This window comes from Electrona antarctica (assembly GCF_951216825.1).
Source record: "Electrona antarctica genome assembly, chromosome: 8".
In the NCBI taxonomy this organism is placed as follows: Eukaryota; Metazoa; Chordata; class Actinopteri; order Myctophiformes; family Myctophidae; genus Electrona; species Electrona antarctica.
Genome location: NC_136789.1, coordinates 15,890,814 through 15,907,367, shown reverse-complemented (window position 1 = coordinate 15,907,367; position 16,554 = coordinate 15,890,814). Strand labels below are relative to the sequence as shown.

The 16,554-nt window shown below is 41.2% G+C and overlaps 1 protein-coding gene across 1 annotated transcript in view; it reads right to left on the bottom strand.

Moving 5' to 3' along the window:
* Nucleotides 1-2,083: 2,083 nt before the first annotated feature.
* Nucleotides 2,084-16,554, bottom strand: part of LOC306927764 (palmitoyltransferase ZDHHC20-A-like) — an 18,099-nt gene continuing 3,628 nt past the window's right edge. The window contains exons 4-14 of the mRNA XM_079507611.1: nt 16,040-16,134; nt 15,446-15,566; nt 13,540-13,609; nt 13,398-13,430; nt 12,976-13,096; nt 10,672-10,804; nt 6,523-6,649; nt 5,980-6,066; nt 5,840-5,865; nt 5,550-5,593; nt 2,084-3,531 (exon numbers count right to left, since the gene is read on the bottom strand). Coding sequence (XP_079363737.1) covers nt 5,550-5,593; nt 5,840-5,865; nt 5,980-6,066; nt 6,523-6,649; nt 10,672-10,804; nt 12,976-13,096; nt 13,398-13,430; nt 13,540-13,609; nt 15,446-15,566; nt 16,040-16,134 — 857 coding nt within the window. The 3' untranslated portion in view covers nt 2,084-3,531. The remainder of the gene's footprint in view (nt 3,532-5,549; nt 5,594-5,839; nt 5,866-5,979; nt 6,067-6,522; nt 6,650-10,671; nt 10,805-12,975; nt 13,097-13,397; nt 13,431-13,539; nt 13,610-15,445; nt 15,567-16,039; nt 16,135-16,554) is intronic.

Below are 16,554 nucleotides of genomic sequence, written 5' to 3'. Positions count from 1 at the left end.
CAGCAGACCCCTGCCTGAATGGGTCATAGTGAGTAATAGTATAATTTTTTTTTGAAGGGGATATTCTACTGTTAGACTGATGACAGGTTCTTGGTTTACCGTCCTACAGTATGACCTAGATTACTATTTCTATACAATTGGTGTATTACTGTATACCTTGTGTTGACCATGCTTATTGTAAATCGCTCTAGATTAAATTGTAAATTGTCTGTCGTGCCCTGGTTGGTCACGTTCTAGCCCTCCCTTGGCATAGAAAGTAAAGCAACCCAAAGTTGTAACCTGTAGGAGATAACCATCTACAAGCGGTGTTTTACCACATTGTGTTTTAATGGTCTCACAAAACTGCAGGGCAGAGTCACCAAGTGACTGTTCCTCAGTACGTCATCATGGCACCTCGTTCACTGACCCTTGGGTGTGTGTGCTGTTCAGGAAGATGTTGCGTAAGCAAAGCACTCCACCCAGATTCCACCTAGGGTTCAGTCACAACTCAGCACTTCTTTCAACTCAGCACCTTTCATCCATATCACTTTAGTAGTACACAGTAAAATCTTTGTTAATTAATTTAACTGTGTGTATAAATGTACCTGTAAGAGTCCATATTTGAGTAGTATTACCATATAACTTTTTTAATGGAATTACGTTAGATGAGAAAAATGTATCAAAACATGATAGATAGATAGATAGATAGATAGATAGATAGATAGATAGATAGATAGATATATAGATATATAGATAGATATATAGATAGATAGATAGATAGATAGACAGCAACGATATGTTTGTTGCTTTTGGTACTTTTAACTTCCACTATACATCCTAGTAACATCTGATTAACACAAAAACTGCTCATGACGGAACGTTCCGTCATATAGAATCCAACCGGCAACCGCTTTTGGCATATCAGCATTATTATTGATATCAAACAGGATCGCTGATTTATTTTTTTGCTTGGCCTTTCCTTCTTCAGCGATCCTAGGTGGGTTTTGCGCATGCGCAGTGCCGTTCACTTCTTGTATACAGGTGCACTAAAAAGCTGAATAACTCTAAATCTACGGAGCTCTCTGGTTTTGACAAAACGCGCGATGTTCGGAGGTATTTTCTGATTATCCGGTGATCCCGATTAGAATTGGCGGATTTGGCGCTTTCTAAAGCAAGGATGGCCTAATTTTAGCTCGCTAGCATTAAAAAGCAAGGCTTTTGCACACCTATAGGCTCGCTAGCATTGACACTAATTATTTAGCATCTAAGATGGGCGCCCAAACCTGACGTGTATCCATCGTGCATCACACTAAAACGAAGTAGATCCGCGTCGGCAGTCAATCGTTGGCACTTGCGACCACCAGGTGGCAGTGAATCGGTTAGAATGGACATGAAACAGGTGTGCTTTGGACAAATTTAATGCTTGGCATTAATACAAAATATTAAACTATTTACAGTATGCTATTACAATGCATAAGGTCAGAGAATAACTGGTTAGTGCCACATTTGTCCCCAGAATAAATTCCAGAATAAAGAAAAAAAAGCTTCACATTACACCATAAAAAGCAAAGTAAAAAGCACATATGGCGATTTAACAACAGCAACATATCACTAAATAATTATTCCAAACGCGTTCTAGATGCATGAAAATAAATAAAATGCAAAATGTAGTGCAGTACGGTATAAAATAAAAAACATAATTAAGAAAACTGCAGTATCTCTAATCCTTTGTATGCGTTACTGCAGGTCTGATACACAAAGAGAGATTTGAACTAGCAGTGGTGACAGGTGTAGTGGTTAATGTGTTCCCTTGTGTAGTCTCATTCTCAGCATTCCTACTGTCTGACTGTCTTAAAGGAGCATTCAGTGATTTGGGTGATTTAGAAAAAAAAACGGTCCGCCCCGGTAACAAGATGTGCACATGTACACGCTCTACAGTGGGGGAAGTACAACAGACCAACAGCACGTGCACCAAGGCCCGCCCCACTCGATCATGATTGGAGGAAGGCCCCTCTCATGCTGATTGGATGAAGGCTTTGCCACCCAAAGCCCAAACCGAAACTAGGGTTTTTTGACCCCAGGGGCTCACTGGGGACAGGGAGGAACTCCTTATATGGTCAGCACACTTTATAGTAGCGAGGATTATCCAAAAAATAAGAAAAAATAAGTGATATTTGAATTAAGTGAAATCACTGAATATACCTTTAATGAAGAAAAACATACTACAGCAGAATAAATGTGCTGCAAACAATAGATAAATAACAAAAATGTGTACATTGCAAGTGGTTGGCATGAATAATGCCATTAGTTCAATAAGGAATTTGGTCCTCATAGCTTTTTAAGCTTATATGATTTGTACATTTCCTGTTACCTAAAACCCTGAACTAGAAAAACAAATATAAAAACTGTAAACACTGTAAACATGTGTTTGAAAATAGTCAAGATGTTGGCTTGCTATGCATCCCATGTCTATAATGCATTAGAAACATACATATAATGTATTATAATCTGCTTATAAAATGGTATAATTAGTTATTTAAGGACAAGTATTATAATACTTCATAATTGCTGGAAACTCATTGGCATTTCTTGTTCAAGGATCATGTATTGTCATTTTCACACGTCTGCCAGTGCCCAGCAATAATTGTATTATAATACTTGGCTTTATAAGTAATTATAAAAGGCTTTATGATGACTTATAATTGCATTAAGAGACTAAGAGTGCTTATAACTGTAATTCTACAGTGACGCACATTACAATGCATTCATAATTGACCTTGTAAGTAAACATAAAATGCTTTTATTGTGATAAAGAAGTATGAGTATTTATGTTTATATTTATGTTTATAATGCATTATATACATGGGATGCAAAGCTAGGGTTAACAGATGTTGATATACAGTACAGTAAGATTCAAAAAGTGCAGTAAAATCTAAATTGTTCCCCAAATCACAGTTGATCCAAACGTCATGGCTAATTCAGCTAAACAATCAGGTGTTTTAGCCATGACTGTGTAGCCCTAGTGCAAATCTTTCAGTTGCCAATAAAACACCAACAGACACCTTTTATTGCACTCAACAGTGTGGAGTCGGACACATGTCAAGTATTAGCATTAGTCGGTTAGTGCTAATTCCCCTTAATTCAGGCCCTGAGAATAAATCTTGTTTTTGTGCTTCAACACATACTTATTCCAAATTCTTCCCTTGCTTAAAGCTGTAAAGTAGATAACCTAGTCCGGTAAGAGTAAAAGAAAATAATTACATGAATTGAAACAAAAAACAAAAAATAAATATACCAGTGCCAGCTGCAAAAATAAATGTAAAGTAGCTGTTTTGAGTGTCTTTGAACAGGAACAAAGAGTCTGGTGCAGTCTGTATGTGCAGCCTCTGTTTTGACCATGGTACCAATGGTACAGTACTTGTTGTGTGAGAGGATGCTGTACTTACTACTGTAGCACAGAACAAAAGAGACTATATGTTCCACGGAGATGTCAATGCTCCTGCTTTTAAGGCATCAGAGTTGATAGCTTTAGATATTCACTGGTCAGATGTCCTGGGACAATGAAGAAGAGAACACCCCAAAGTCAACACTGATCAAGCCACTGATGTTCACACTGGTTAAGTACGTTAAAGAAATATCAGAGATGATTTTGTCCTGAATAATCATATTGTAGCATTAAGGGTTTAAGATTGTATTACTACTAGAATTTCGCAGAGTTTCCCAGAGTTGCGTTGCCCCGCGTTGCGATACAGAAGTCCACAGATACAGAAGTGCACAGTGACACGCGTTGTATGCAGCTGTTTTGTGTTGCAGCGCGCGTGTAGTGTTGTTGTTCTTATCCATATATGCGGCTCGGTTCGTCCCGTTTGTTCCACGCCAGGTGTCGACGCAGTCGTTCGCGCAACTTTCTTATTATTTTAACTGTGTATGTAATCGCGGCTAGTAGCACACAAATTATTGTAGGAGCACGATGAAAAGTTATCAAATAATGTGTTTGAGGGCCCTCCTATATACAGCTTTAGTCCCCAGACGTGTCAATATTTGCCATTGACAATGAGCAGAGAAATTAGGTCAAAATGCGGCTAAATATGACGTGAATTAAAATGTATTATATATATATTGTTTTTTAATTGAATTTAAATACTTTACTTGTAAAAAAAACCTGGCAACCCGCACCCCGCGGTCATTTTCCGCTAACCTGAGCGGTGCTCCCTAGCCTGCTGGAGGGCTTCACATCATCCCATGCACCCTCGAGAGGAAAAAGAAGGAAAATAAATGCAGCCTTGAGCCTACCTACCAATGTGGTGTTGTGGAGGTTGATGACCTCCTCCTCCTCCTTTCCCCAAATTGCCAATCCCAATAAATCCAAAAGTAGCCTAGTGTGAATACTTCCACAGCCTAATTACGAAAGGATAAACTATCAGTCTTGTCCGAAATCTGTCAATGTTTGTCAACTCAGCACGTGTTGACAACGCATTGTAAACAGAAGCCGTGTGTGTGTCACACCAAAAGTGGTGACCTATAGAATCCTGTACTTCGAAGCATCACGCAATCGTCACCCCTACACAGCTGTCATGAATGAATGGTCTTGACTTGATTGCCTATGCGTGCAAGTTATATAGGGTGAAAGCCGTGAAATGCACAGGCTCATCTTACATCGCTGCTGGCTGCCACTGCAGGCAACATGCAAATTTCCCAGAAATTTTCAGGGCACACTACTTTGTCTAACAATGTGGATTATAATTTGCTCACTTGTCTGCGGGTCAATTTGAGAAAAAAGGTAAGGACTGGAAAGCTGTGTCTTTCTCTATCCCTTTCTCTCTGTCTCCCTCCCTGTGTGGGTCACGTGGTGGGCTTGGAGCAAATGGGAGAGGGAATGTAGTGTTGCCAGGTCCGCGTATTGTAAGCGAGTGGTAGTGTGTGTAAGTAGCGTGTTGAATGGCATTGTTTGTGTGGTTGTTTTCATAGACGTGGCAACAAATTAGGCGGGGGTGTCGGTGCTTGTGGCATGTTTGTGTTTATTATTGATATTGATATTGTTTGTGAGTCTGGACGGGAGCCGGCTTTAGTGGCAGTGCAATGACAATTTGTACGCGGGTGGTGTTGAGTGTGGGCGTGCGGCGCGACATGAGGAGATAGCCGTGGATCGACGCGGAGGGTAAGTGTGTGACGTCTTAGTGTGTTGTTGCAGTGTGTGTTGCTAACTTGCTCCTGCTTCGGCGTCGGTACCCAGCGTGTCAGTGACGTAGTAGCTGGTGGCTTTGGGTATTGGGTTGCGTACATGTTTTCAATTGTATAATAGATATATTTTTACAAGTGCAGTAGATCAGCCTGGTATGGCCGGACTAATATCACTTATTAGTCTGGAATCTCTGTGTGGAACCTGCATTTCCATGGGCAAATTAAAAATTAAAAGAAAATGAAAATAAATACTTCTGGTGACAACCCGCCCTGATTGGTTCTCCACAACTTTGGGGGCAGGGCAATTCAATCACAACCGAGCAGGTTCAGACCAAATCTGCCGGCCAATTTAGTTCAATAAATTTAGAATGATTTCTTACAGTACTTACCTATTTTTCATTTTCCACTTTGACAGAGACTAACCCTCCTCCACCTGCAAGGCAAAAATATAAAATAAAAAACATATATAACAAAAGGCAGTTCAGAAACTATTATTAAAAAAAGACAGGTCAGAAACATTTATTTTGTGTATAACTTAAATACAATTTAAAAACAATGTTTGCAGATTTTGTCTGTCACAAGCAAGTGCTGTGTTTTATGCTTTGTTGCAGGTTAAAGGTTAACACTTGATGTGTTGAACGTGAAAGAATCAAACTGTCAAATGGGATCAAGGACTCACCAGCTGTATCCATGCCGCCAACAGGCCTAAAATGTGGTTAAAGGAAAAAAGTTAATGCAGCTGTCTTATAATCAGTCAGGGAAATCTTTGGGCATCGTAATATAATGTAATTGTTTAATTATGATTATAGACTACAAGACCTTTTGCCATTCTGCTGGAGGATAGCGTTAGCTCGCTCTGGGTCGATATGCACCAATCGGGTGACGAAGGAATGTCCATCGCCCAGACTGGCAAATCATCAGAGACAAACAAAGATGGTTGTAAAATACATCAGGAATGAAGGGGATCCAGGAGTTAAAATAGTCTGAATGACTTGCATATCTTTGCTGTCGGCCAGGACAATGTTTTTTTCATAAATGAATGCCCTACTTAGTCATACAGGAGTGTCGCAAAAAGTAGCGAAAATTGACGATCTACAAGCTCACAACGCACGGCATCACAATCCGTTATGAGCTTGTAGATCGTCTATTTTTGCCATTCTAGAAACATTTTGAAAGTTATAAATATTGAACTAATGAAAAGTATTAAGAAGACCTTTCGACTAAATAATAACCACATTGGATCCATTCGAACACAGGTTATTTCTTTCCATTTCTTTGAAAGTAACGGTTTTGGACATTTTTAGTTGTCTATAAGTAACTTGCATGCCATAACATCACTTGTGGCAAGAGGAGGACATTCACCTGGAGAACACGGGAAAAAACCAAGACAACTTCTGCTCTCCAAAGACTTCAGCCACATTTCGGCAAAAGCCTAAATTGAATCCGTTTTTGTCCGGGCCGCTGCTGTAGACAGGAGTACTGAAAGCCTCTGAAACATAGCATGGAGAGAACACGTCACGAGGGCTGTCACAATTATTACATAATCGTCTAATCGTAATTATTTGAGGTAATCACAATTATTTTGTTATAATCGTGTCCAAAAACAAAAACAGAAATGGCAAATCTACAACGCGTTGTAAGCTTGTAGATCAGCTATTTCCTCTATTTTGTATCTTTAAAAAATATATTTGTCATATCTGCCCTGTGCACTTTTTCATTACGAAGCCTAAAAGCCAAACAGAAATGTAATTTCTATTCATAATGTTCCAATTTCCAAAGCCACAAACAATTAAATCGTTAATCGCACTTATTTGTGTGACAATTAATCGTCAACTTTAATGAATATACACATTCACACTTAGAACACATAGACCTGGCCTGCATGTGGGAATCTAGAATATTTTGTGAGTGAAGACCCAGAGATGGGAGTAAGTCAGTCTTAACACCGAATACCAAATCAAGATGAGAAAAGTAAAAAGACTAATCCCTAGTTGTAGTGATCAGGTCAAGTCAAATCCCAAATGCTACACAAGTCATTATTTTATTTTTGTATTTCTTTATTTATTGCTTTATTTTTACAAATGATGTGTAAAACTTTTATTAGACATTAACTTGACATATATTGATAATGTTTTATAAAATCTAATTATTAAAAGCTCAACCGAATGTATCCGAATATGAATCCAGTCTACGACAGATGTGGCCAGTTGCTGGCCACTCTAGCCCATAGTTCTGGCACTGCACAAAACTAACATCATATTGGCAACGTATATTTAAATCACTGTCAGGCATTGTTGAAAAACCTTTTGACCCGGATCCACTGACAGCAGTTCTGGGAGTCAAATTGTCTAGTTTTCAATATAGCATGGTAAATTTGTGACTACTGTCTCGCAGACTGATACTATTGAATTGGAAGCAAGTGCCGGTTCCGACTCACAGGCTTCTTTTGTATTTGTATGGTATTTAGTCTTTTTTATTTGCCTAAAATATTGTCTATATACATTCATGAATCCACTTGCTGACCCGCTGTCGGCATTGAGCAATTTTTGAGTGGTGCAACCACTCCAAGGAGCAGCAATGTCCCTATGCCCACGTGTACACTTGTCCCTATGTCCCTATGTTTAGAGTACCAGTAGGGGCAAAAGTGGCTCTGTTGTGCTAGAAACAGAGAGAGATAGTGTTGCACTGTTGCCTGCTAATTACAGAGAGAGAGAGAGAGAGAGAGAGAGAGAGAGAGAGAAGTAGAGGGGGAGGGGGAGAGAGCGCGAGGGAGAGGTGTTTGCTAATTCCCCCACACAGTAACTCTGTCATTTTTCGACCGTTTCGGACGCAGGGCGGCTCGCCGGAACTGGGCTGGCACCCTGGGCGCATTTTCTTTACAAGGGTTTCTTGTGACCCTATAGCCACTTGCCCAAATGTGCCCAAAATGTGCACATTTGTGATGATCTCATCACATTTGTCACACCGGCTATGGCCATTTTTAGCCCATGCTTTTTGTCCAAAACTAACGCTTGGAATGGATTCAGAATCATGAAAACCCCCTAGTTTGACATGCTACATGCTACTTAAAGCAAGTTTGACATTTTTGCCTTACAGTATATTGGATGTTAATGGTAGGGTCACAAGAAACCCCTATAAAAAACATTCTCAATACTGACAGCCGGTCAGCAAGTGGATTCATTAATGCATATAGACAATATTTCAGGCCAATAAAAAAGACTATATACCAAATTTCCCACCCCACAAGCCCAGCTGTCGGACTAACACTACACTTATGAAAGATGTTATGCACTATTTGCAATTAGAAAAGATAAAGTTTGAATTGAGAGGGAGTGGAGACAAATTTTACAAGACTTGGCAACCCTTCATTGACCATTTCAATAAGTGCATGCTAACCCCTCCTACACAATAGATAACATAACCAAAACAAGGGGGGGGGGAAAGAAAATGGAAAAAAATGAGTGTTTTTATTTACTTTTTATCATTTCAAAAGTATTATGTTTCTATATTTCTGTAATTCATTTGATATTTCCCTCTGTTTTTATACATGTTTTGCTTTATGATGTTCTTTTATGTGTAGTGCAATGTATCCATCTAAAAAAGAAGACAAGAAATGGTTACTTTTGTACTTTGATCTGCAATAATGTGGTTGTTTAATGAAACTGAATTAAGAGAAGAAGGCACAATTTGTGCTGGGAGAGTGTCTGTCACGTTGTCTTTGTTTTGTTTGGTTGTTTCTATCTGTTTGTTTAACTGTTATATTTTATTTTATTTTTGTCTTGTTTATTGCATTTATATACCTTTTTTATTTGTATTCATCTGGAACATTTACATCATTTCTCTTTTTGCTTTATACTGCTTATTTGTCAAAGTAATTTTCACAATACAAAATGCCTAATAAAAACTATATTAAAAAAAATCTAATTATTACTAATGCATTTAAATAGTTTTTTAAACTTTCATTATTTTAACCAAATCAACACGATTTTTTTAAGAGCCCATGGACCATTATTTGTATCTACTGTATTCATTCAATCCGGTAACCCTCTCAGTCTCATCTCTATTCTCTAGTCTCCTCCACTGTTAAATGTTGCCTCAGACTGCCACCTACTGGCCGCTACAGATTGTTGTTGTGTAACTGTGTGTAGACCAGGGTACTTCAAAAAGAATAGCCTAGCCTTAGAAGGCAACTGCACCCCCTGGTTTGCATTAAATCTGATTCACTCTCAGTCTCAACTAGAACACGAGAATGGCCACTAACGCCAATATTCTGCCTGTATTAGTAGAGGTGGAAATAAGTGAACTCAGACGGCAAGATTCAGACTGTCTACCGAATGATTCAGAGTGCGAAAAGGGAATTGGGATTCAGCCAATGATTCAAAGTGCTTAAAGGGATTCGGCCAGGTAGGAGTATAATTTTCGCCCTTGATGTACAATAGTACATGAAGTTATATGAGCCACCGCTACAGGGCACGTGACAACTTGGCTGAGATGCTATCGCACAGCTGAAAGCAATGCATTCTTGTATTATTACTTTGATGACAAGTTGGAAAACATCTGAGCAATTGCCAGTCTTTCCAAGTCTTTCCGCGGACGTTTTCGGCTGTCGGACAGCTTATTTTCCGGGTTTTTAGACAGCTGGTGGATGGAAATTAAGCTCCACCTCCGCGGACGACTGCCGCGACGGCCAGATTCCCGGAAACGCTCTCCTCCGCGGCAGTCATCCGTGGAGGTGGAGCTTCTTTTCCATCCACCAGCTGTCTAAAAACTCGGAAAAGAAGCTGTCCGACAGCCGCGGACAGCTTCTTCTGTCCGCGGCTGTCGGCCATTTTCCGCTTAGGTGTGGAAACACTGTCTTCCTGCCTTCCTCTGCATATGGTTCCTGGTTGTCATGTGATGTTTGCTCCCACCGCCACCTCAGCACCACCGGTGGGCTTTGTTATTGATGCTCCCCATGGGGGGTTTATCTATCTCCCTGCTCTTAATGTTTTATGATGGTGTTCAATCCGAGCCGAGCAGGGAGAAAATGCAGCAGAGCCGAACGCCAAGTCAAATATCATATGCACACTTGTATTCTCATTCTATAATAAATATTGGTTAAATCTATTCGTGAGTTGTCTGACTGAACTGTAGTTATTCTTTCAAGAAGGCAGCATAAACATTTCCTTTTCTGGGTAAGTTTCACATAGTTGGCTCATAGATTGGCTCAGAAGCATGTTTTACAAAAGAACAACAACAAACATGACACCTTCACATGTGTTTCCGGTTCAAATCTGCTTCTGAGCCAATCAAATGAAACTACTGTATGAGAAACTGAGATGGAACAGGAAATGCCAACTTCTAGAAAAGGGAACTACAGTTATACGCAGATTTCATTTAGACGTCACACTGGTGAAGTCACAAGTAAGTCATACAGGCATTCAATCTAATCTAAATCGAGTTGGCAAATTAATTTCTTAAGTGTGACTTGAGTCGAGGTCATGGTGACTCGAGTCCACACATGTACAGTACCTATAGTTGTCCTGTTCTTTCCTAAGAGCCATAGATGGTAGCTTAAAAGTGACAGCATACTGAGGAAGAACAGGACCGCCACAAAAAACAGAAATATGACGTGGAATTTGGCGTGGTTTTCAGGCAGCTGTTGCTGAAGAGGGGGAAAGAAAGAGACAACAGGTTAACCTTTCCATTTTCCAAATGTTCAGTGCAGACTTTAGTTGAGTCAGTGGTGGTGGGGAAGACATCCTCATTCCAGATTAAATACTAAAATAAGCTGCTTATGTGACAAATATCAAAACACCCAGATAGTGTGGAATTTAGACCAACTCGTGCAAGGACTTACAGAGGACAGGACTTAAGACCCATTCATACTACAGTTTTACTCACCATAAGTTGCTCGAGTCGTTATCACCTAAACAGTGATAACGAGTCGAGGCCATCGTACTCGCTGTGATGTCCTTAAAGCATTGACCCCTCTGATTCAGATGTGCAACCCCCTGCAAAACCAAGGGGACTGCCCACCCAACTTCTAGACCAATCGATGAATGGGATGATAGCCCAGAGTCAGTGCAGGCACACTGTAGTGTCACAAAGATGCCAAAAGCTGCTCATGGCAGGCGTCTCTTCCTGGTTTTTAGACAGCTGGTGGATGGAAATGAAGCTCCACCCACACGGCAGAATGCCACGGGGGCATGCGTTTCCGGGAATCTGGCCGATGCGGCATTCTGCCGCGTGAGTGGAGCTTCATTTCCATCCACCAGCTGTCTAAAAACCAGGAAGACGCCTGCCACGAGTGGCTTTTTGCCGTGCCTTGACGCCCAAGTGTGCTTACACCCAGTGAAAGGGGAGATGTCGGTCAGTAAAAACAGAGAGATGTGTCAGGGTGAGTGATACAATATTGTAGTACACCGCGGTGAGTATGAATGGGCCTTTAGTGTACTGTAAACAAAAATGCACAGTAAAAAAACATACTATTCTAAAAGCAGACAATTCGATAGCACTTCACACTCTCTTGCAGTTGGACAGTGAAGACAAGGGCATCATTGTCTCAAGTGAAGCCATGTAAGGCCACGTAGAGAGAGAGAGAGAGAGAGAGAGAGAGAGAGAGAGAGAGAGAGAGACCTTAGACTCTCATCTGATGTGAACAAACACAATGTACCATTTAGGCCTTTAGCAGACACTCTTCTTAACCAGAGTGAGTTACAATTGTGAGATGGAAATATGCAGAGTAAGCATGAACTCTAGTCACTAAACACAGAGTGCAGAGTGCACAGTGTAGTGCCTCAAATAAGCTAGGTGAAATAGTGAACCTAGCATCTGTCTAAGCAACATGGTACCAAAATAAAAGTCTGTACATTTGACACTACCAGGTAAACATCTATATAATATGCTATCTAAATTACTATTTTATTTCATCTAAGAAACAAAAACATGAGAACTAGTGACCAATATATGTCATAGTAGCCACTAGCCATATCTTGGTTAATTGCTAGCATCAATCTAAAGAAAGGGTGTCAAAAAGGGGTACATGGAGAGTGAAGTGCTAGGCCGGGGTGAGGTGTCGTCTGAGAATTGGGAGTGAGTCTGCAGTTCTGACTGCAATCTTTATTCCACAGTTTGGGTGTTTTAGGGAAGGCTCTATATACACTATTTCTGCGTTAGCTGATCTAAGTGAGCGGGAAGGGTGGTAAGGGTAGGATCAGCTGGTCTTGAAGGTGTAGAGGTGCCACGCCTTTGGTTGCCCTGTCGACCAACATCAGTGTTTTCTATGAGCAGCAACCGGGAGCCAACCAGGATCATTTGGAGGGGTTATGTGAGCATGCTGGGAAGCCAGTAAGGAGGGAGTTACATAGTCAAGCTTCGACATGACTGAGGCTTGGATAAGGAGCTGGGCAGACTCCTGGGTGATGAAGGGTCTGATCCTTCGGATGTTATAGTGTAAACCTACAGCAGCGGGTGACTGCTGCAATGTGTGTGCTTTGTAGGACAGCTGGCTGTCCAGGACAACACCCAGGCTCTTGGCAGTTGGAACAGAAGCCAGCAGGGAGTTGTCTATTGAAATAGTAGGCTAGGATCCTACAAGGGGCACAACTTACCTTGGAAGCATCGTAGGTCATTCTTTTCTATCAAATGATAATGAGAGACACTGAGCATAAGGATACTCTGGTGACTGATCACCAGACATGGTGCAACTTTCATTCCCTGCTTGTCTGACCATTCACAGTAAAATCATCAGTGTCAATTTAACTGTGAGAGTAATGTACAAAATACAAATTGCATTCCCTTTGGAATAAAAATAAAATGTAATTTTATACTTACGGTCCAGAATAGCATGAAATACTGGATAACTGTGGCCGAAATTACTGCACAAAACATTGAGCCATAGACCAGGAACAATATAAAGTATTTGTAGTTGGAGAATCCCACACAGGTATTCACCCTGGAGGGGGGAGGGAGGGGGAGAGGAGAGAGAGAGAGAGAGAGAGAGAGAGAGAGAGAGAGAGAGAGAGAGAGAGAGAGAGAGAGAGAGAGAGAGATCGTCAAATACCGCAATATTGACAGATTTTACAAGAGAAAGTGCAGATCACAGGAATAATACATTTGTTAAGAAAATCCTATTTAATATTTTCAAACTAATGGAGTAGATAGCATGTATGGAATGGGAAGGCAAGCACATATTGAATAAATGTAGCTTATACAATGGCTACTGTAGTGCTACAATCAAGTGAGGAATACCGTACCAGGGGCAGTGATGGTCCATCTTCAGCACACACCTTTCAGAACATAGTCAAAAGAACAACAGATGATGAGGGCTTGTAATTACAAACGTATTAGACGTCAAGGGCAGATGTTCCAATGTACAGTAAGACAGTTAACACTCACATCTCACAGGTGGAGCAGTGATGGGTGCGGTCTGGTTTGATAATCTGACAGTGGTCACAGTATCGGATAGCTGTTGGAATAAAATGCAAAAAGGCCACAAATTACATTACAGTGTACAGTTACATTCCAGATTCTCCAAAACGATTACCAGCATTCAATGAAATGTCCTTCAGGCACTTTATTGTTAGCATGCTGCCTGTGTGCAAACTGAAGTGCCCGAAGGACATTTCGGTAATGCTGGTAATCTCTGACAGGTTGTTATTAGAGAAAGTGAAAGATGAGTGTTTAGTTGTTGTTTAGTTTTAGCGATTTTAGCTATCTTTGACAGGGGGGCGGGGGCATTCGAACATGGGGCTAAATATGTACTTTTTTACTAAATTGTATGGCGATTTCTTTATTATTATTTACTATTGTCCTACTAGATCCCAGGAAATTACATTTAGCCCCATGTTCGAATGCACCCGCCCCTCCTGTCAAAAGTAGCTAAAATCGTTAAAACTAAAGAAAGCAGCAAATTAAAAGAAATTAATACTCATCTTTTACTTTCTCTAATAACAACCTAAAACATGAACCTTGGTTGAAAAAAATCTAAAGTTGTCCTTTAACTTAAATGAGCCCCTTCTGGGCACATGTCTCCACCAGGAGGATAGGAGTGTGTGTGATGTTTGGCAAAATGTTTAGGAGTAATATAATCATGTTTTGTGTGTGTGACTGTGTGTGTGTGTGTGTGTGTGGGTGGGTGAGAGACGCGGCTTGGCCTGTTGTAGCGCCACCATGAGACTGATTTGAAAACTGTCAAGTGGCATTTCTTCCTCAGCCTAGTGGGAATATGCATGCACAGTTTCACCGCGATCGGATGCTGCGTTGAGTAGTTGTGGCAATTTGTACAAAACGGGTACAAAGCGGGCTACTCCTGAAAAGTTTAGAAGCCAATCTTAGGCAATGAAGGTGGATTATGAGAAATCAAACAAACCCGTCTTGATCACATGACTATGGAGAGCATGTGTATCGATTTGCGTGAAATTTGGATAAAATCTGAAGGAGTAATATTAGAAAATGTGTTTTACATATGTGGGCCTCCTGGTGACGCTATAAAGAGCAGATGTGAAAAATTCCAGGCAAAGGTTTTTCCTTGGCCTCTAGGGAGTGTGCATATAAAGTTTTAGACAGATCTGTGCAGTTGGAGGTAAAAACACTTTTCGGCCAGTTATAGCGCCACCATGAGGCTGAATTGAAAATGTTCACGTGGCATTTCTTCCTCTGCCTAGTGGGAATGTGCGTGCACAAATTCACGGAAATCACATGATGTGTTCATGATTTGCAGTATCTTGTTTGAAACTGAGCACTCCTGCGAACTTTGGAAGCCAATCTTAGCCAATCAGGATGGAGTCTGAGAAATCTGAAAGACCCGTTTCGTTGAATGGCTCTAGAGAGACTGTGTACCAATTTGCGTGATGTTTGGACAAAATCTTTAGGTGTACTGTCCAAAAACTTGTTTTGCACAAAGCGGCCTCCTGGTGGCGCTATAACCGGCCGTTCTGGAAATTCTGGGGCAGAGGTTCATCGTTGGCATCCAGGGAGTGTGTGTGCAAAATTTGGCATCGACCGGGTTAACGGTGCCGGAGATTAGCTGTTCACAGACGGACGGACACACGGACACACGGACACACGGACACACGGACGGACGAACGGACGGACGGACGGACGGACGGACGGACGGACGGACGGAGTGCAAAACATACTCTCTCCCCATGCCTTCGGCCTGGTGGAGACAATTATTGAGGTTGATTTGAAAGGAACAGATATAGTAAGTGTACAACTGTACATGAAAACAGTAATCAAATGCAAGTCACATTAGTGCTTATAGTGTACGCTAATTTACAAGAGCCATATTCTACTGCCTCACCGCCTTTAGCTGTTTGTGTGAACACTGGCAGTTCCCTGGCCACTCTCCTCAGGATCTCCTGCTGCACCTCAGAGATCTCCTCTTTCTCATACAGTTCCTTCTCCGCCTTGGGCAGACAGAACTGGAGGAGAGAAAAGAGATGCCTCACACACAACGTTGCATAGAAAAGAGATGCCTCACACACAACGTTGCATAGAAAAGAGATGCTACTTAGTGAGAGACTGCCTACTTAGTGTGAGAAAAATACCCTTTTCATTATATCTATAATTTACACAGTCATCATAAAGTAGAGCGACATACTCAAATCAGTGCAGAAGAGGTCTAGATGAAATGGATGAAATTATTAGCAGATGGTGCACACCTTTTTTCAAGTACTTGTGACTGGGCTTTTCTCTTTTCCCACGGCACGGCATACTACGCAAGAGTATAATGGACGGTAGAATACACCACTGACACAAATTAATCAAAATTATTCAAATCAATACACACACACACACACACACACACACACACACACACACACACACACACACACACACACACACACACACACACACACACACACGCACACACATGCACGCACACACAGTCTACCTCTTTGGAGGGGAAAGCTGGCCTGACAAGGATGGTCTTCCAGTAGGACCAAAGAAACATGAAGAAGAAGACGTGAAAGACGACCAGGTAGCTGACTGTATGGAGTAGGACAGACACACACACACACACACACACACACACACACACACACACACACACACACACACACACACACACACACACACACACACACACACACACACACACACACACACACACACACATCAGCCACACAATGCTCACACTGAGGCGAAAGCCCACTCAACCTACTCTACAAAAACCTACTCGTATTCCTCTTTTACAAACTAATTGTAAGAAAACATACTGTACAGTAGGTGTTCCTGGTCAGACCTACTGACCTACACTCCATGATTAGTCAACACGGACACCAGGTGAATCTATTTCACTACCACAGCAGAACCAGTATACATTCAGAACCACTAAACCATTGCATGCTTGCTGACTGAGGATTTCATGGCAATGTTAAATATGTATCTTTAAATAGAGTGATGACA